At 47.1% G+C, this 21,718-nt stretch overlaps 1 protein-coding gene across 5 annotated transcripts in view; it reads right to left on the bottom strand.

Moving 5' to 3' along the window:
- The window catches only part of STX8 (syntaxin 8), a 295,182-nt gene that overhangs the window by 6,311 nt on the left and 267,153 nt on the right, over window positions 1-21,718 (bottom strand). The window contains exon 8 of one of the 5 annotated variants that reach the window (XM_037807923.1): window positions 1,045-5,584. The exons of the other annotated variants lie outside the window; for them this stretch is intronic. Within the exon in view, the coding sequence (XP_037663851.1) occupies window positions 5,535-5,584 (50 nt within the window). The 3' untranslated portion in view covers window positions 1,045-5,534. Of the gene's footprint in view, window positions 1-1,044; window positions 5,585-21,718 lie in introns of those variants that run through there. 5 annotated transcript variants of the gene reach the window in all.

Raw genomic sequence — 21,718 nt, 5'->3', positions numbered from 1 at the left:
TAACTCGATAATAGGTGAAAACCTGGGTTCTTGTCGAGCGACGAGGAAAAGTGGTACTTTGAGTGCCATGACAAACAGGACTGCTACATTTTAAACCCTCCCAGAGCAAACACGGGTCCTTTGGGCAGGAGAATTTCAACAGCTTTAAGTAAACTGGTACACACCGAGGGTCAAGTGACAGTGTTGGCAAAAAGCCCACCACAGCCCTCTGGATTCTTTTGGTCAAAGAGCAGGTGTTTACATACCTTATCGCTGAGTCCTTTCTTTTTAAGGAGTTTGGCTTTCTTGGAATGTGATCCCAGCTCTGGCACCTCTCCTGGAGGGAGCTGCTTCGGCATGAGTGACCAAGGGTCTTTTAGAACCAGGGAAAGCCGAGCCGCACCCTGCATGGGGTGGTTATTACCTGTGCCAGGTTTTGCACAAAGCGTGGTGAATTGCCACACTTAGTTCTCCCCAGGAAATCATTCTCGGCTTCGTTTTATATATGAGGAAGTGGAGGTTCCGGAAGGTTCACTATCTTATGGTAAGAGGAAGAGCTGGGGTGGGAATCCAGGGGTGTCTGGCCCTGAGCCCACGCTCTTAACCCTTTCTCTGCACCAGGAGAGCGTGCCCAGGGGAATTATGGCTCAATGGGGTGAGGGGTTTCCTGGGAGAGTGGCCCAGGCTCCTTCGGACTGAACGTCCCAATGAAGAGTTTCTTTTTTTTCCCCCTCTTCCTTTTCTTTTCATCTTTCTTTCTTTCTTTCTAATAACTTTTTAAGATGGAAAATCTTAAAACATGTACAAAACCAGAAAGAACTGCATAACGAACTGCGACGAGCCATCGCTCGGCTTTTACAATGATCAGTTCATGGCCAATCTTGTTTCATCTCCACCCTCACCTTCTCCCTGCCCCCAGTGTATTGTTTTGGAGCTAATCCCAGACATATTTCATCTACAAATATTTCAGTAAGTATCACTGAAAGCTAGGGCATCATTAAAAAAAAAAACACCAAAACCCAAAAATACTCAACCACACGTAACCACAAAGGGGTTGATCAGGGAGGAACCTCTAACACTTCAGATCCAGGAGAGTGGCTCCAGCCCACAAGGCGTGGGGGACTGTCCTGCCAGAGGGGCACAAGAAGGCCTTGAGCAGGGCTCAGCCACGCACGAAAGAGGGAACTTATTTCTTTTGCCTCAGAACAGCGTTTACACCTCAGGGGTTCTAGTCACCCACCCCCCAGCTACGAAAATGTTTGACATTTCAGAGTGAGGACAGACGGTGGAACTTCTGGGAACCTGCCAACTCCTTAAACAATGAGTGCTCTCTGCCCCCAGCCCCGGCACAGAACACCTGTGGAGACCCCCGACCGTGGGCTCATCTCTGCACTTCGCTCCGTCCGCTGCTAAGACGGGCACCTGGAAAGGCAGATTTTCCTTCCAGAACCCTAGTGTCCCTCTCGGGGAATGGGATGCCAGAGTTTCAAGGGTGGAAAAAAATGCCCATTTCCTTTGGTCACTTTACCAGATGAGTATTACTCAACCACTTACACTATTTACAAGTCCAGCTCATGGCAATTAAAAAAAGATGTAAGAAAACAAACTCCTTCTCAAACTGGGAAAGGATATTACACACAGGCTGTCGGGAGCAGCGCTGGGTTTGCTGAAGATTGTTCATCTGGACGAATGGTCCATATTTTTTTTTCCAGTGAAATGCTGGAAACCGGCAAATCATGGATTCTGTGCTGCCAACACCTCAGCCAGTTTGTGCGTAGTTGACAGCTCTTAGGCCTTCCCGATGGGAGGAGGAGGAGGGAAAAATATGGAGTCTGGCTTCCTTTGAGAGAGTGAAAAAGCAGGTTCCTGTACTGGCTACTTCTACCCTTTAGCTGCAGGGGGCACATGAAGGATAAGGAAGGTGGGAGAGGAGGTGGGGAGGGGAGAGGGAAAATGAAGGTAATTTTATCTGGAAGTCTGTTTACCTGGTTTTGTTTATCACAGGGAAAGCCGCACTGGCTGCCTGTTACTGCTGGTTGTTTTGAACCAAAACACATATTCACACTGGAAGAGTCAGGGCCAACAGGCAATCCCGGTGCAGCTAATGACCTCTCCAGGTCAACAGAAGACACTCAGGAAGATTCTCCTAGGGTGCCCCCCCCCCAGCTGTGCCTGTCCATAGGTGACATTTGCTTACGAATTAACCAGTTGGTTCTCACTGATCAAACAGCATTTTTGCAGCAGACTCCTGAGTTTATGCGGGAGAACAGACAAAACTGGAATATTTGTTTTCAAAAGTTCATGTAAATGTTCCCTTTAATCCTGTTACTGGGCAAATAAGCTAAGAAAAGAGTAGACGCCCTGCAGAGAAGGTGTATGTATTTACATTTTGAGTTTCAGGTTGAATCTTTGGAGAATCGCAGTCACCCTTGAGAGTCTCCCGCCGCCTGGGCCTGCCCGCTGTGGAGCTGGGTTTGCTTTGCCAGCCGGCCCTGGGGCGTGGGCATGAGCAGCTTTTCTCCCACTGCCCAGCAGCTCAGCTGGGCTGGGGGGAGCCCACACGGGTAGTAGGGAGAGGGGCGCCTGAGTCTATTTTACCCTGCAGTTCACCATTTTCTTTTCCCCAAATAGGGATTTCAGAGAGACACTGTGCAAAAGCCTTGCCCGGTTGCCTGAGCTGGGTTTTGGTTCTTAGTCTGGAACGTAACTCTTCCCTCCATGTTCTCCTTTCTCTGCAGCTCCGTCCCCCGAACAGACCTTACATTCTCTTGTGCCCTCTGCTTACACCCCACCGCTTTCTCGTCCTACCTGGGGGCCAACACCTCGTAGCTAAGCTCAGATTCCACTTGCTGCGTAAGGATGGCTCAGCCCAGAGACATCCAGCCTCCCCTGGGGTCACAGAAGTACTGACAGCAGGCGGCTGCTCTTAAATGGCTGTCCTCCTTCTTTAAATTCTGATATGATTTACTAACACAGGCCACAGGAGCTCCACAATCAGGCGATGGGAAGGGAACTGGCTTTGGAGTTCTGGGAGACCCAGATTCAAATCTGCTACAGCATCCCAGAGCTGGGAAGGTTTCTTAACCGTCTAAGTTCTGTTCCATCATCTGTAAAAGCAGGTGAAAAATACCGACCTCATGGGCTTCTTGTGAGCAGTAAATAGGATGCAGTATATAAAACTTCCAGCACTGAATGAATGGTAGCTACGATAATATCCCCTATATAACCCATCGCCCAAGAACGGTGCCTTGGATCTTGCCGGTGCCCCGTAAATGTTCTGTGAGTGAGCCAGTCTCTCCGTTTAACAACAGAAGTAAAATGTCATGTGCTCCAGAATACAAGGAAGAGAATCAAAAACAGAAACACCTGGGTGGCATTTGGTTTAGAAACAGAGGGACCGATTCTGGCTGAGCTGCGGGGGTGATGACAGACGCCCAGGAGAGGCTGGAAGTTCGGAGTGGAACCTCTGGCAGCATCCGTTTAAGTTATTAGCCACAGGAAGGGCAGCTGTTCTGGCCTAGACGCTGGCTGGAGTCAAAAGGCCAGCGGAGCACAACCAAGTGGACGCCAGGTGAGAGGAGCTGTGAAAACGTGGATGTGAGAGGCCTTTGAGGAAGTGAAGGTCAGGGCAGGCTACGCGTTTAGGATGGGGTCACGGACCAGAGAAGAGGGAGGTTAAAGTAAACCAAAAGGGGAACGAGCGAAGGCAAGCTCTTTCCAGACCTAGATGATCTGGTAGCAAACAGGAGGGCGGCTCTGCAATTGTGCCTGACATCATAGCACATTCGATTCTGGTGGAGAAGGGGCAGAGGGGCCCCAGGGGTTGGGGTGTCCAAGCAGTCTGGATAGGCTGGCACAAATAATGATAATGATAAAAATAGTAATATTAATAACAGCAGTGTAACAAGCAGCATAGAATTCACAACGCTAAGAGCTGCTATTACTCCCGTGAGGTACATGTGCTAAGGAATGTTTACAGTATTCTAATCCCGTATTATTCTCACCATGAAGCTGATAGGGTAACAATTTCCCCCAATTTATAGCTAAGAAAATGGGGGTTCAGATGTCAAGTAACATAGTCCAGAGGCAGCAAACAAGCTGAGGCTAGAAACCAGTTCAACTTGTGTCTAACCCAGGGTGCCCCCTCCCCGCCACTGTCCTTGAACGCACCCCGCCAAGGTCAACAGAACTGGTTGGGGGCAATTGGCCACAATCTTGGAGCTCGGCCGGCCTCGAGAAGCCAGGGGCTCAGGATGGGGGGAGGCAGCCTGCAGGACGGAGACGGGAAACCATGGCTGATGATGCAGAAGTGGCCCAGGGACTCCTTAAAGAAATACAAGGAGAGGCAAAGAATCGTCGCCAAGTAGAATCTGCCTGTGTTTTGGTTCTGACTGAAAACAAAGAAGCCCTTGAATTAAACAGATCTTAATTTTATCTTGGCTTTATGTCATGCTGACTGGACGTCATCAACAGCCTCTGCCTTCCCAAAGACCGCAGCCTCGGAGCAGCATGGCAGGAAGAGGACGGACGTGCACACGCCTCAGCCCTGGGACAGGTCACCAATGTCTCGTCATCACGGCCTCGTCATGGCTCAAATGAGGGATCACACAGCTCCCCAGGGCTGCAGGGGTGACACGCCGTTTTGTCTGCAGAGGGTCCGGCCTATTGGCTGCTGCTGACTACACGCTGGCTCCTTTCTTTTCCTTTTCTTTGTCTTCTTTTGTGTGTGTGTAAGTTTTAGGAATCGGGGTGAAATGCACACAACATAAAATTAACCATTTTAAAGCGAACGACTCCGTGGCATTTAATTCACCATGTTGTGTGTTGTGACCTCTAGTTCCAAAACACTCAGCACCTTCTCTTGAAAACTATAAGCTTCCTGATGGGAAGAAGGGTGGTGTTTTCTGAGGCAGTCACTCTCTGGAGCGGAAGCCCAGTGCAGAACCTTTCCCGAGGGTCCCTGGGAGGAGAGGGGCACCCCGTCTGGTCCAACTCCCCCTGCCTGGCCCCTGACCCGGTACCCCAAACAGGAGGTAATGCTCTGTGTTAACACAGAAACTTGAAAAGAATCAACTCTAAAAAGAAGGCAGCGACTGTCGGAAAAGAGGCTGGTACAGAGAGAGACATCTGGGGGCCAGAGAGCGGGAGAGCCTTCTCAGGCAGGAAGCCGAAATCAGGGGAAGGTGACCTCAAGGGAGTGGGGGTTGGGGGGGGAAGATTTGCCTAGAAACAGGAAATGAAAAGGAATTAAGACTGCGAGAGATGGGGAGAGGAGCTGGATGGAGGCCGAGCGAACGGCAGGTCCCGGGGCCTGGGTTCCGGGCTGCAGGAGGCCAGTGCCTCCCCAGGTGCCAGGTGGCTCTGGGGCAGTGGGCAGAGCCCGAGACACCGGGGACGCTCGGCCGGGGAGCTCATCTCGCCAGCCCAGACTGAATCAGGTTCCAAATAAGGGCTCAGACGTGTTGGCCAACTGTCCCAGTATGAGATCTCCCCAAGAGAATTGTACTGACCTACACCAGGATGTAGACAAATGTTTACTGAGGGTCTGCTGAGGGTCAGTTCCTTCGAATGCAGAGAGACGCGGTCCAGCTCTTTTGGGGCCTCACTGTCTCATGGGAGAGGCAGAAAGTCAACCCCAATCCTGCTTCCCCAACAAAAACAAAACTCTGCCAATGATAGCCGGTCCTTAGAGGGAATATGTAAAAACTCAGTTGTTATTACGCTCACTCTACAGAAAGTGCTTAGTAGCTTCTAGGCTCCATCTGTGTTCTTAAAGTCTTACTCATTTCCCTTCCCGGAAATAAGTTCAGTCCAGCAGTCATCACGATTCAACAGCAGAATTCAATTGTAAAGAGATAATCCTTCATATCTAGCAATCAAAAGCAGTTTATTTTGGGTTGTCAGGTCAATAATTTATGGCTGCTTCTCCGATGCATCCATAGTTGCTAAGAAATAGCCCCTCATTGTGCAGCACATCATTCCTGGGAATGTGACTCTGCCTGGGATCAGGCAGAGAGTCAAGTGTCTTTGAAAAATACGGTCGGAAACTCTGTTATGGATATCTTGTTTTGAGAATTCCCCCTGGACTAGGTGTCAAAAGATTTCTGAATGGCTCCAGACAGTTTTGGCTCCACCATTCCAAATCCCTTCATTTGTGCTGCTCGGATTAGGAGCCATGACCTGGCATCAAATAGGGGTGCCGGCAGGCACAGGAAGGCCCCGCTCCCTAAGTTCTCAGGCAGGTAGGGAAAGGCCAGGAGGAGAGGTATGGCCATCGAGACAACGCTTTCTCAACATATCAAATGCTTCGTCACATGATTTTTTTTTTTAAACCATGATGAAAAAAGGCTCCTAGGTGGTGGATCTGAACTCAGTCTCTGAGTTCCAAACCTCAAAATGACACATTAACAGGAGTGGCCCAGCAGCCACGTCTGGCCAACTTGACCTTGTTGCCATATACAGAGCTCACTGGTCCGGAGACGGAGCCCAGGCAAGGCCAACTGGGTTCTCTTCTCCAGGAACTTTGGATTTTGAACAAAGCATGGATTGGACTCGGCATTACATTTTGGTGTGGTGGTCCACGAACTTGGGCTGGAAGGCCCAGCCTGCCCAAAGCCCTGCCTTTCCTGAGACTTGATTGGTTCATTTATTCCTTAGAGTCTTATAAGTAACCCAAAATCATTCCCATAAATTACTTGGAGGGGGGGATCTAAATGGGCCAGGGTCATTTCCTCTCACTTGTAACCAAGAGCTTTCAGTAAAGAAATCCTCAGCAAAAATAACGATTTGTCACTAGTTGTTTCAAAAAACATAAGAGCAACATAGGAACAACTTCACTCTACAAGGTTAGTCTTGAAAGGACAGCACGAAGGCACAGCTCTTTAGGGCATCCAATCTTGTGTTGCTCTAGCCTTACTCTGAAGGTCACGATGGAAATAGCTTTCACCACCAAGAGGCCTTCCCAGGTACAAAACTCATATCCGCCACAGTCCCATAGCCTATTAGTTACAAGTATTCTTTGATTAATGAGATAGATGTTGTCTTGAAGAGTCAAGGTGAATAACAAGGTAGGCTCAAGTTCTGGGGCAAAAGGTATTGGAGCAAAGAAGAGGTTGGGACAGTTCGCCCTCTAAACAAAGCTAACAAGAACACATTGGATGGGGCCAACTAATTGCTCAGAACCTTCCAGTTGGGGATCCTCTTTCCCCGGGGCACACCACGGATAGGGCATAGCGTGTGTCTGGCTCAGGCAGGTCCCAGACAGACACATATTCTTCCTTCTGCCAGTCCTTCTAACAAGAGCCACGACCACCACCATTACTGGTGCCGGCACTTGGTGTGCATTACCTCCTTGTGCTGCTCCGTGAGTCAACAGATCAACAAATCAACGAAGGAAACAGAAGCTCCCCACTCCTGATGTGGTTAGCAAAACCCAAACAATATTGCTACCCTCTCCTTCTGCACCTCTTTGGTACACTTTTAATTTGTTCGACAAATATTCATTGAGCATGTACAAGTACCTGCAACTGTTCTAAGCACTGGGGATGATGCAGCAATGAACAAAACAGACAACCCCCCCCGGCCCTAAGTGAGTTTATGTTCTAGTGTTGTGGCCGGGTCAGGTGGAGACAGACAACAAACAAAATATATTATGTCTGTTCTAGTAGGTGATAAGTGCTATAATGAAAAATACAGCTTATCTCTTCCTATTGTGTGGGAAGACCTAGGATGGTAGCTCAAAGATAGAGCTCCCCTTTCCCTGAAGTTCTAGGGGGAGATGGCGGAGGGACTGCTAACACTTTCCAGAAACGAGTCATCCACCCTACAGTGGGATTTGGAAACATACTGCAGGTGAGATTAGGGTGCCTTGCTATGTGGCATCAGGAAACAGCCATCCTTAAGTGTTAATAACATGTAAGCTTAGAAATAACACATTACGGAAGTTGGTTGGAATGAAGGGTGATGTAACGACAACTGGAAACAGAAAGGGGACTTATTATGGCATGTAGAAAAAGGAGAGTTGGAGAGGGAGAACTTGTCAATGGGTTTCCAGCACTTTCCAGGATGGAGGTTCCCTGCCAGCTAAGCCTGGTACCTGCTTGGCCTAAGCCCAAGTGGGAAGCAGCGTGCTGCCTCACGGGTAGCGGCTATTTCTCAGATGGTCCAGTTCTGTGCCCAGATACGAAGTGTGCTTCTTAAACTGATGGCTGTTGCCTTTATTAGGGGCCATTTCACTTCACCCTAATGCTGGCCACCAGGTAGTGGCCGAAACCCAAAGGAAGCCATGCTGTGGTGGGAGAAGTATGATGGAACAGTAGACACAAGATGTCACCAAACGATTGGACAAATTCGGGCAAATGCATTTCGATTGAAGTGGGGACTGGTGGTGGGGGAGCCACTCTGCCATCTTGGAGACCACCTCTGCCCCTGTCTAATCTCAGCATTCCTTTGGCCTCTAAGGTGACGTGGACTATTTACAACCAAGAGCCACAGTGGGGAGGGCAGAAGAAAGATGACTGTTTAAGGGCTAAGGGAAGAAAGAAAAATAAGGGGAGAGCGAGACAGCCAGGCTTGATCCCTTCACTTTAGAAGCTGAGTTTTCCTCCAAATAACCAGAACATGTGTCATAATTATTCAGTTTGGTGGTGAAGCCCATCCCCGTGGTTGAGGCAGAAAAATTGATTGTTCTAAAGGTCACCCCTGCTGTCAAACGGCCACCATGAAGCTAAGACCTCTGGCCCGTGAACTTCCTGCACCAGGTGTGCCTCTTCCCAACTGGGCAGCAAAATGGCAGAGGACACAAATGTGTGCGTGAACATGAGGGGTCCCTCTTGGGGGGCCGTATGTATAGTGTAAAGGGCTGCACGGTGGGCTGTGAGACTGCGCTGCTCCCACTCAGATCGCGGCTTTGTGGTTTCAGAGAGGACCCAATCTAAGCCTGAAAGAGGGGGAATGGGGACCTGGGACTCACAGAGTTGTCTTGGCAATGACAGAGATCGTGCTTAGTGCCGGGGATGCCGCCTGGCACACGGTGAGCTCTCCCCTGCCATGAGCTGTGATTGCTAATGACTGGAAACTGTTCTCGCTACCGGCAGGGCATTCACAAACATCAGTCTTTGGACAGAAGGCACCTTGATCTGCCCCCTTATGGTGATCACCCTGATGGGGACTGTCACAGAGGTGTTTCTCTGTTTGAAACCTGTCCTCCCCACGTGGAACTTCTCGGCAAGTGGAGCAGGCAGCACCACTCCCAGTGCAACCAAATACATCTGCCAGGCTTTTCGTGAAAATCTCTAACTCCCTTCAAACACTCCATCATGAACACAGATTTAAAAATTTTGGCTCACACAAAATTCTTCCAACAGCCTATATGCTTCGAGGTATAAAAATTACAAACTAAGAGCACTTCAAGCAAATGCAATTGCTGTCTGCTCTAGCACAAGGGAAGTGGCTCTTGTATGCGCCGTCTCCTCTTAAGAACACTAATTGAACGACATCACTACAGTGAGATGCCTGACCGTAGGGACAGAGAGAAAACTGCCCGGCATACTGGTCAACTGTGAACTTAGTTAGTAGAAACAGAGCCACAGAGGTTGTGAGCTTTGCCGGCACCACCAAAGTTGACAGAGTGAGAACAAAACAGAGATTTAGACACCTTGCTACACTGGATCACGGAAATGGGCCTCTTACCTAAAGTAGCACTGGGGCGTACTGATCATTCTGGAAAACACATAGAAACAACACAGACAGTCTCAGCTTGCTCGTGCCAAATGCAAAGTTATCAAGATAGACAGATTCACACATGGGGTGAAGATGCCTCTTCATCATCAGGGAATGCTGCTGTGATGTCACCTCCATTCAGGATCACTCCCAAACACTTCTCGCTACCCCAAGGAGGTCCTTCTACGAATAGCATGTCACAACTCGACCTCTGTGTAAAGATGCTGACATGCTCAGAGTCTGTGGTCAGTGTAGCAGCAAACGGTCAGTGCTCCTAAGTAGAAGTGCAGGGCAGAGACTGGTGCCCTCCAGTCCCCTGCTGAGCTCTGAGACACTGACCCACAGGCTTTCTCAGCAGGCTCAACAGGGTCACCGATGAGCCTACCGAAAGCAAATGGGTGAAACCATGAACCATAAACCCTAAAATAGGGTCGGCCTAAAAACTGTTGAGCAGGTAAACCACTGACATGGACAGCATGGGCAAGAAAGAAGAATAGAGGTACGTGAAGCCCAAAGACTCGCAGTGGCAGAGCTGAAAGGGTGGGGAACAGCGTCTTCCAAGGGAACCAGCCGGGAGTGCTGTAACAGGACGTGGGGCTGCTCCCCATTCTTCCAACAGTGGTGTCCAACAGTGACTGACGGCTGGCTCCTGAAGTGCTTTCAAGGATAAAGCAACCCAGGTAAAAGGACTTCTCCCCTCCCTTCTTAAGGTGTAAGGGGCTTAAATCAACCATCAAGGTAAGTCACGGAAAGGTACGCTGATAGCACAATGGGGCGCCGCGGGAATCAGCATTCAGGTAACATCAGGAGTTTGCCCGCCACGTACCTCACTTGAGAACACAAAACGGCCGCCTTTCAAGTGTCTGTAGTTGGGGGGAGAAAGGTGATTGAGGATAATGCAGAAATGATGTCATCAACTTCTACTTATCCATCCTTCGGGGGAAAGAAAAAGCAGAATAGATGATTCAAAATGTCAGATTTGGCTTTGAGATGTGTGTTGGGCCACGTTGAATATGGTGTCAGATATTTTGGAATTCATTTTGGAGAAAAACAGTACAGTTGAAATATGGCTCACTGCCCAAGAAATTACCCAGTTCTCCCTCCCTGGCCTCCCCTCCCCGTGTGCCACGCCCTCTTGCACCTCTGGGCCCTGGCAGGCCTGTTCACACTGTTTGTACACACCCAGCCTTTGGGCCTCAGCTCAAAATGCTCCCTCCCCAGGGAGGCCTTCTCTCCCGTGCCCAGGGCAGTCTGAGGATGGCTCTTCTTAGGGTTCCTTGGCATTGTGAACACATACGATAGAGAAATTACCATTTTGTGTACCTGGGTTCATGATTTGCCTTTCCTGATAGCCTGTAAATTCTTTGAGAGAACAGACACCAAGTGTTTCCATGTCTGTGTCCCCAAGCTGTCACCCACATGTGCTTACCACAGAATGAAGGACACACACACACACGCGCGTGTGCACATGGTCAACATGTATTTGTGTTTGGCTGATGGTAGAGTAGCTCATCATTTTTCCCAGAGATTGTGTGGAATGTGGAGAGTTGGTAGGATGGATTTCGGGTGACTTTCTTACTTGGTGGCAGTTAATGTGTTCTAGCAGCTAGAACAGTACCTGGCAGATAGTAAGTCCTCAATAAATAATTGTTGAATAAATAAAAAAAGGAATAAATGGAAGAGTATAAACTATCAATAAAGCGGGTAACTGAAAAGAGTAGTTCTAAAGAACTCTAAAGGGGTTCTAGTAAAGCAGTACTGGAGGTTTCGCCAAATGCAAAATCAATGTACTCTCCATTAGTAGTTGGTGACCTGAATATAAAATTCTGGCAGAACACATTCTATATTTGACTTTCAAATAAACGAAGAGATTTACATTTTAGTGAAATATTTACAGTATTACTTGAAATGTGCCCTTCCCCCTTCTCCTCACTTTCAGCTTAAGACAGTCCCATGGGAAAATCTGCCACAGGGTTGCACCCAACCGCCACTGGTTTCTTTCTCAAACAGATGATTCAGACTCAAACTCTTCAGTCAAGCGGGCCCTCTTTGTGTCTAATTGAACTGCCCCAGTTCACCTTTCATTCATTCCCTGGAGTTAACCCCTTCTGTTCACCGACATTGCTGAGAAGGAAGTTACCAGAAGCCACAAAAGGAGAGACACCGACTCTGATGTTGGTTCAAGCCCTGCTGCCCAGCGAGGTCCTGGAGGGGCAGGGCCCTCAGCATCACTTGAGAGCTTGTTAGGGATGCAAAGTCAAAGGCCCCACCTCCCACTTCATGAATCAAAATCTCCGGAAGCAGGCCTGGGGAATCCATTTTACAAAGTTCTCCAAATGATCCTTCTGCACTGAAGTTTGAAAGCCATGGGTTTAGAGGTCAGAATCAAAGCTCACTAGAAGTTCTCTGTCCCCAAGGCAAAAGTGTCATCTATTAGGATACTGATATAAAATATCATCTGACATGACAGGAAGGGCTGCTGCTTCCTCTGGGCCCTGAGTAGCGAGTGGGATGCAGGCAGTAAGTACTGGAAGCCAGCGGTGCAGGGCCCCTGGGCTGGCGGACGGCCTCCATCCTGGGCACAAAGCGGGTGGCTGCTGACCGCCCTGCTGGCCACGCCAGCCTCACGAGGGAGTGGAGCAGCCGAGGATGCACGTGACATGCAAAATTCATCTGCCGTCACAGTCCACCTCCCAGCCCCAATGTCACCTTGGCCACGCTCCCTCTTGACCGAGATAGATCTGCTGTGAGGAGGCACGCGAGGCCCACAGCAGCTGACGGAGTGGCCCAAAGACCCCTTCTCACTTGAATTAAAGAGGGACGCAAAGTATGATCCCTACCAGATTGCCGGACTTTTCTATCCAGCGTCAGGCTGAATGACACAGATGACCCTGGGTGCTGAGGAACCCTGATCCTGTCTTCTCTCTCCTGGAAACCTGAAGAAAGGCCCTCAGCAAAAGGAGGAAGAACTGCAGCAAGGACGACGGGGCAGCAAGAAGCTGGCGTGATTTCGGCTTCGCATGGGCAAATGGTCCAGTGTGGAATACATGCCCCGACATCGGGGATCCTAACCTTGGCTAACATTTGCATTCCTATAGCACCCAAGGAAGGAAGACTCAGGACTCTGAAGCCCTGAGTGCACAGGAAGGCGAGAGAAGGTGCTCTGTCCCTGGGACACAGCTAGCCCCAGCTGCCGGCCATCACAGAGTGTACCCCGGAGCCGGCAGGCGGAAGGGCTAGTTGTAAAGCCCTGGCAGCCTCTCCTGATAGCCTGCTCCGAGCACTGTGGGTGAGGAAATGAGAGAGGGAATGGCTAATGATTAGTTCCGTATGGGCCTTACATTCTTGAAGTATATTCTTTATACCCGCTGGAAGGTTTCTGCATTCTTGATAGCCGGACGGCAATAGAAATTCTTTCTTTTCTGAGCACTGTCTTTTATTGACACACTAAAATATCCTAGGAGCCAGATTTGCCTTCCCTCTCTCCTCGCACCGCTCCTTCCCCGCTGCCACGCTCTCCATGCCATTGCTTGTTCTCTTTCTAAGAATGTAATAAACATTTCAGCACAATCTTTTCAATCCACATTATTTATAATACTCTGAACATCCATCGAGCCTGGCTAGAATGCTAGGTAATAAATCAAACTTAACAACAACAAAAAAGAAGGAGGTGGGGGTGCAGATCACCCTTTGGCTGCGCTAAAGCCTGAGCCATTTCATTCCCCATAGGGTTTAGTTATATTAGGAAAAGCGAGATGGGGATGAGACTTGTGGTTTAGAATGACACGGAGTCAGGAACTCAAATGTATAGGCATAATCATAACTTTTTCTAAATCTCAAACAAACTTACCTCTCAGGGGTGTCATGAGGATAAATGAGATACGTGGGAAGCACTCTGAGTGCCTCAAATAAAAGCAACCGGAGCCCAGTTCTCCTCTCTGGGTCCCAAAGGTCACCATTTTGGGGCTGAGGGGGGCTAAGAGCCCCCTCCTCTCCTGGAACTCCAATCTTTGCTAATGAACGTGCCCTCTGCAGGTTCAAATGTGGGGGGGGGGAGAGCCTCCACGTGCAGCACCCCACCCCCCACCCCACCCGGGCAGGCAGGCCACCCACAGACAGAGGTCTCGCTGCTCCTGCTCGGGGGTGGAGGCAGAACTTGTCCCCCCCACGGGCTGCAAGGCGCGATGCAGGTTTAGTCTGATTTTCTTCTTGCAAAGGAAGAATCTGGCTCAAGAGTTCACTGATGATTTCAAAATTTATCTAAATAAACGTGGAGGCCAGCACAGGCTATTGGCTAATTGCATAATTGGCTTGGGGCCTTCTGAAGCCCTCACATCGGGAATCCGGGCCGCTCAGCCTGGCCACGGAACGGGCATGTGTTTACATGGCCAGACCTCAGTTTTGCATCTCTGTTGGTGTATAGTCTGACATGCTCTGCAATCTGCTCTAAGTGGTCCCTTTGGACGGTTTCCTGGATAGGAGGTGCTGCCCCTTTTTCACTCTTGTTGTACGGTACTGAACACAAGGTTAGAGTAACTGACTCACAACCCGTTATTTTTATATTACAGTATCATGCTGGTTCTACAGAAATGACTGTAACTGGTACTTGGTCACGAGCCTTTTCTGCAAAGAAAGTCAGGCAGGAAAGAAACTTTCCTTATTAAAATCATCAAGCCTGCCAAGTAAACTGGCTTTGCCGTGCATGCTACCATTTTACATTTCAACCTAATTGGGTTTTGTTACAGGACGGATATGCCTTCTTGTTCAGATCTCTCCCCTGCTTGTTGGCTTGGGCAGCCTTACAATCTCCATCACTGTCGTAGGAGAGATCTGACACCGGCTTTGCTTTGTTCATCACTTCTACCAATAAACAACAAGAAGACAAATTTATGGGTGATACCCACATTTGTTTAAACAAGGTCTTTTAATATACAACAATTTCTTTATAATGCATTAAATCATAGAAACCACCAAAATCTTAATTACTTGACCACCAAAGTTAAGGGTCTGTTTACAATCCCCACTTCCTTCGCTCCTGATGACACACGCATCCTCCTCAGCCCCAGCCTTATGGGACTGGGTGGTTTACCCAGACCTCTCGGCTCTCTTCCTCAGAATATTTCCACTCTCACTCCAAGCATCCACGAGGACTCCTTTCCCTCAGTTATCACCTCCTAGGCTGTGCTGACATACACACTGTGGAGTGACAGCCCTGGTCAGTGGAGTTCTACCATTTCCCACCTCTGCTCTCACCCATTTACATACACTGACATGTTCTCTTAACCCACACAGTGTAATGACTTAAAAGGAATTGAGTGCATGGGCCTTAGAGCCAGAGTGCCTGGGTTCTAACCTTGGCTGCCCCACTTCCTCTCTGTGTGATGATAGGCAAGCTGCTTCACCTGTCTGGGCCTCACCTGTAAAATGGGGATAGGAAATCATATATTTAAAGTAACTGGTAACCAAGTCTATAGCCCAGTAATTGCTCAATAAACCTTTGCTTTTCTTCTTTTTAAGGCTTTGCCAGACACACTTCATGGCATGCCAAGGCCCCAGCACGTGGGATCCGTTTGGACCAAGGCCTTGGCTGAGGGGTGAGCCAAGGCAGCTGAGGTTTATGCCCCAGGATCCCAGCCATCAAGGCCTGGGTGACGTGGGCACCCAAAGCGAGGCCAGCCAATCCACAGGCTGGCCAGCAGCCTACGATACTTTAGCCCAGCACAAGAAGCCGAGTTGGGTAAATAGGTTCATTTTTATGGCGTTGAACGAGGAAATAAGGAGCAAGGCAGGCTCGCCAGCTCCGCCTTGGTTCCTGATAACTGGTAACGTGGGTCCTTATAACAAATCCACCTTTTATGTGTGGTGAGGTGAATAGTTCTCTGTTTTTGTTTTCGTTTTTCTTTTCAACCAAAAGATCCTGGTAGGAACAAAGGGCTTGATTGATATATACCTTAAACTACCGATCTATGCACTTTTTAACAAAGTGCTGATTTTGACCGAAGGCATAAATCTCTGGCTGCAAAATCTGGGGTCGTCAGCAGGGTGGCTGGAAGGTTTCCCATCGCCTCTGAAATTAGATTTTTTAGGCCATCAGCAACATGTCTAAGATGTGAACGATGTTAGTTTCAGTCAGACTCGACTCCCACTTCAAACCCATATTCTTCACTGTGAGTTTAATCAAGATGAAAGTCTGCGTGCCTCTGGCTGAGTAAAGAACGTCCTGGTCTCTCTGGAGAATGTCCCTACCGTTATTTCTCAAACAAAAGAGCTTCAAGTACAAGAGCTGGAAATGATGGCTGGTGAAGGTTAGTGGGGACAAGATTTAAACAGCCCTTGAAGGAGCCTGGGCTGAGTGGAGAGAAGAGAATCCAGTCATCCCTCCGTCCATCCCTCCCTCTGTCCGTCCCTCCCCTCCACGATGTCCAGGGACCACGTTATATGCTAGAGATTCAATGGTCAAGACAGATACATCTCTCCTGGAGGAATTTACAGGCTGATGGGGGAGGCAGGCATTATTCAAATAATCATACAATGAAATAATTACAAATCATAGATTCAAAGGGAAAGAACAACGTGCAATGACAAGAACTCTTTTAATGGAGTGGACAGTTATGGCCTCCTGAGGAGATGATGAGTTGAGAGCTGAAAGATAAGGGGTCAGCCACAAGGAAAGCTGGCAAAGCCCACTACGGCCAGGGGAGGCCATAAGCACAGAGCAGCAGGGGATGTCACAGAATGGAAAGAAAGCCATTAGGGCTAGAACTGGTGCGAGAGGAGAGGAATGAAGATGCGTTTGATGAGACAGGCAGGGGCAAAGGCATGCAGGGCTTGTGGGAGCCATGGTAAGGGGTTGGATTGTATTCTAAGTCCAAGGGAAGCCATTTATGGGTTTATACAGGGAGTGGCAATATCCTATTTAGGTTACCTAGTCATTTATGCCACTGTGTGGAGTCTGGATTGAAGGCAAGGGCAAGTAAAGTTGGCATCTAAGCCAGGGGGTGACCTGGCATGGGTTGGTGGCAGTGGAGATGGAAGGATTTGAAATATATTTGAGAGTAGAACTGTCAGGACTTACCTTTGGATAAGAAAGGGGAGCTGTGGGGAGAGAAGGAAAGGAAGTATGATTTCTACCTTGAAAACTGGTCAATGCGGTACCACTGAAATGTGGAAAGTAGGGGGGTTATGGATATTAAGTTGGAATATCGAGCAAGTAGTTGGATGTGCTATGTAACTCTGGTGCTCAGAGAGAGGTAACGTCTGGGATGGAGGTGACTGTGATACACTGAAAGGCCAAAGAGGAGTTGAGAGAGGAGTGAGGGCAGCTTGTGAGGGGACACTGAGCAATGTGGAGGAGAGGGACAGCAGCAGGAGGAGGTTAGGGCAGGTTAGGGCTCTGAGTTTGGGGACTTCTAAGGCGAGGGCCAAGAACTGATGAAATGGTACTGGAAGGGAAGTCTGGCTGCCATCATCTGACGATGACATAAACAGCTTTATCAACCTCAGCTGGCATTTACTGAGAGCCTACTGTGTGCTGAACACTGCTAGTTGTTAAATATACATCATGTCTAATCTCCACAATCATCCTGCAACTGGGATGATGATGATGAGATGAAGATGATGATGATGATGATGAAATCTGAAACTCCAAAAAGTTAAGCAATTCATCTACAGTTTCATAACTCCTCAGTGTTAGACCTGGGATGTAAACCCAGCTTTGACTACCTCTGTCATAGTCCTAAAGAGTTTACAAGAAGGTTAAGATTGGATATAAGTACAAAGGACCTAAGAACACAAATAACACAACTTCCAGACCACCTTCTCTGCCCCCACAGCCAGCTGCTCAGTTCTGGACTTCTCACTCCTCTGGCTTCTCACTGTCTCCCTACCACAGAACAACCCAGTGTCAACAGGTATCCCTTTTGCTGTCCACGTCAACCCTTTCCTTAACCGTGAACTCAAAAGTTTAACCATACCTATTCTTCGGTTTTTCTCCAAGAACCAGGGGAGACAAAATTATTCCTTGCCCATAACAAGAATGCCTAACCTGGAAAAAATAGAACAATCAATAGAAAACCTACTAGAACTAAAGTAGAGAGGCTGGTTAACAAATATATTGATATATTCCAACCTCCTTCTTATAGAGCAGTCATAATCAATTAGAAAATACAATGAAAAGAGTATATGGATAACTAAACTATTGAACCGAGAAGAAAGGAATTATTAAAAACATGCAGGGCTGATGTTTTACAATTTCATAACTTTACTGAGGGACATAAAGGAAAATCTGAATGTAGAGAGAAACACTATATTCCTAGATGGGAAGACTCGGTGTGTGTGTCTGTGTCCAAATTAATATAAACATTTAATTTAACTATAATTAGGAATAGCAACTGTGAAATTATTGTGAGGCAACCTGGTCGATTTCCATTTTGCAGATGAGGAAACTAAGGAGAAGAGAGGTTAAGGAAGTGGAATCTCTTCTAAGGAAATTAGTGAGGAGGCCCCCAAACAATAATAACATAGATGTATGCTGCAGAGTTTGGGGATGGGGGGGACAGAAAATAAGGAGGAAAGCAGATCATAGGGGGGTCCTAAGGGCTGTCGCATGGAGTTTGGGTAATGGGGAGTCTCTGAACGGCTTTAGCGGGGAGAAGAACTCGTGGACGGGAAGGGTTGACGCAAACAAACCTGCGTTTTCCACAGCTCACTCTGGTTTCAGTGTGGAGAATGGACTGCAAGGGAGCCAAGAGGAGGTGGGGAGATCAGTCAGGCAACCAGAAGAGAGGGACGTGAACCAAGGCCGAGGTTGTGGGGAAGGAAGGAAGAGCAGGGACTCCACGGATCCAGAGAAGGTGGACTAAACAAGATGGCATCAGATCAGATGTGGGGGCTGGGCAAGGGGAAGAGTCAGGGATGATGCCTGGGTATTTGGCTTGAGAAATGAAGTGGCTGGTAGTCTCACTCATCAAAATAGAAAATAGAGAAAGAAAAGCAGGTTTGGAGAAGACCAGGAGCCTAGCTTTGGGCACGCTGGGTATTATTATTTTGAGCAAGATTTGACAGCCCCAAACTTGCTTGCTTTCCACTAGGATTAGAAAGATCTTGTCCACAGGGGGGACATTCCCTGTTTTGGTAGATGGTTATGGGTAGACCTAGATCTACTTTTGGTACCCTAAATGTGAAGCAGATACAATCAGGTGGAGCAGTTATAAAGGAATTAAAAGGGAATGGGTGCAGGTTTGGCAGCCACACAGCCTGTACCCTAAAAGGCCCTCCTTGGGGAGAACTTTTCCCCACCCTTCTGTAAGAGGCCAAGCCAGATGCCACTTCTCCATTTTCCCTTCTACTCCAAGACTCCCAAATACATATTTTGTGTTTTTGTGCATTTGGTAATACTTTGATTGGTACTTGATGATATTTTCTTACTATAATCCCTTCTCTTTGACACCTTAGGGTGCCTTCCTTCATTTCTTATATTGTTTCGGAGTTTGCTAAGGAAGTTTTCAACAGAGAGGCATGCGATTGGAAGCTGTCCTTCCTCTTTGTTAATGAAATCTTAATGTCTCTAGGTGTCTGTTTTCTCAACTTACAACTACTTGCATCACCCTAACCCTTATGCTTAACTGTTTCACCAGAGTGTAAAGAAAAAAGGTCAACTCAAAGGAAAGCTGGACTTTTTCTTGATTAGACACCCCTCCAACCAACCTATTTGGCCAAGAAGACGAGAACTGAGATGCCCCTGCTCACCAGGGGACAACATTCCCAACCAAAAGAAAAATTCTGAGAGGAAATAGCCAGGAAAGAGCTAAACTCGCAAATTTGAACATATGAAATTATTCATATACAGAGCTACAGAGAGTAGCTTTATGGAGATGAATCTTTTTTTTTCCCCACCCCAAACTAATAAATTGCACACATCTAGCCACTAACAAATGGATAAATAAGGTATCAGCACAGACTGGAAGGAAAGTCATGAAGCAAGAGAACTCCCTACTTTCTGTGGATCCCAAAAAGGGGTTCCAGACAGTCCGGGAAATCCAACAGGCATCCTCAACAGGAAAAATGGAATATTCACAGAGACAGATATCAAAACTAAGAGATCAGCATCTAAGAGAATCCATTTTATGAAGCTAACAAGATTGCCTGCTAGAAACTTCTGAACCTCTCTGCCCCTCAATCATATCTTTTACTCTGACAAAAGCTGTGGGTAATTAGAAATAACTTCTCTTAAACAAAAGAGATTTTTTTTCCCCTTCCATAAATATCTAATCTTCTATGTTTGAAAGAGAATTCTCAGAGTTTTCATTTCACTGGGGTTAAAACATAAACTCAAGAAAAGTGTTCACTCTGCCAACTTGGTACAGCTTTTGCAATGGATGGATGATATTCTTTTCATTTAATAAGTTTTCATTGTATGCATCTTTTTTAAATTAAAAAACTTTTTTAAACAATTAGATGTTTCCAACAGCTTCTCAGTCTATATGGATTAAATTATAGTCCCTTTTATTTTCTGGAATTATTTTATTAATCAAACACACAAAATTATTAAAGTCTATTCAGCACAGTCTGATGGAAACTGTAGCCTGAATAATATTCAAAGATTTTCTTTTGAAGCTGAAAGCCAGCAATTACAGTATTGGAAAAGGCTATTTTACTCTGGTGCATTTCCTCAAGAGAGGAAATGATTTTTGAGAATACTGAAGCCTTTTTTATTCTAAAGCAGGCCAGCAACACCTGTACACAATCTTTCTAGACAACAATAAGACTTTTCTGAGGTTTCGTGTCACGATCATTTAATTTAATAGCTCTGAGATTTTAAACAGTACACTAATACCTCAGTTAACTGGCACGATCGGTGACCTGGGGAATCAAGTTAACTTAATTTTTCCATCCACTAATAGTAACCCATTTATGCAATGAAATTTCCTCAGCAGGATATAGGGGATCTGGACATCTCTTTTCAGGTATGTACAATCGTATGGTTTGTCTCTCAGTTTTATATTTTTTTAAGAAAAATCAGCATTTTGCCCTCCATAAATCTTCAAATTTAATAAACCAGTATTTTTGGTCTCACCAAAAGGAAAAAAAAAAAAAAAAAAGAATACGGTCAACTCAGATGTCTTAGCTAAAGAAAATAAACCTAGGGAGGAAAATAAAATATTTTCCCCCTCAACCCACAGAGCCTTCATTTAATGTGCTAGGCACTGGTTTGCACATTTGTTGGGGAGGCAGAGATAAACAATGCATGTTGTTTTGCACCTTAGAAGCTCACTGTTTACATATGGATGAAGTAGAAAACTGCAGAAGGCAGGAGAAATGACAAGTGTTTAAAACACTTTTCCTTAAAAGCATAAAAAGCTAATCTTCCTTTTGAAAAGCTAAAGTGAGTGGACCATACTTTTTGAAATAATCAGTAGAAAGCAAAGAAATTTCAAGGTGCCTCTAGATCTTTTCACCAGCAGAATAATAACTGACTTGATATGTAAACTTCAACTTAAAATGAGAAAGCTTCAAAAGTTCTTACGAATGTAAAAGCCAAATGGGTAAAATTAACCTAAAATAGACTTGACTTGCTGGGGGAACAGTTTCCCGAGATGGCTGTCTGTCTCTGCATGGGGTCATCTAGGATTCTCTAGCCATGCAATTGGGTCTTACCCAACAAGGATCACTCCATTTTAAATAGACCCTCCAGGGTCTCCCCTAGTTCTATGTTTTAATTAACAAATGCAGTCTTTCAAAGTGCCGGGTAGGGCTTTGTTTCTGTCCTCTGATGGTTTCCAGCAGGCAGCCTTGGCCTTACGATCTTCAGTTTTCTGAAATCTTAGGCTCCATGTTCCTGGCTTCCCAGGCCCCTCCCCTGGAGATTCTGATTCAGTGGCTCTGGGAAGGGGCCCAGGAATTTGAATTTTTAGCAAGAACATCATGTGATTCTTATCATCAGGGAAATATGGAAAATACGGCCCTCGGATAATATGATTTGTCTGAGAATCGCCAGACGGTGCTTGGAGGGAAAAGCAGA

The sequence above is a fragment of the Choloepus didactylus genome, chromosome 18 (genome assembly GCF_015220235.1).
Source record: "Choloepus didactylus isolate mChoDid1 chromosome 18, mChoDid1.pri, whole genome shotgun sequence".
NCBI classification, from domain to species: domain Eukaryota; kingdom Metazoa; phylum Chordata; class Mammalia; order Pilosa; family Megalonychidae; genus Choloepus; species Choloepus didactylus.
This window is presented reverse-complemented; position numbering and strand designations above follow the sequence as displayed.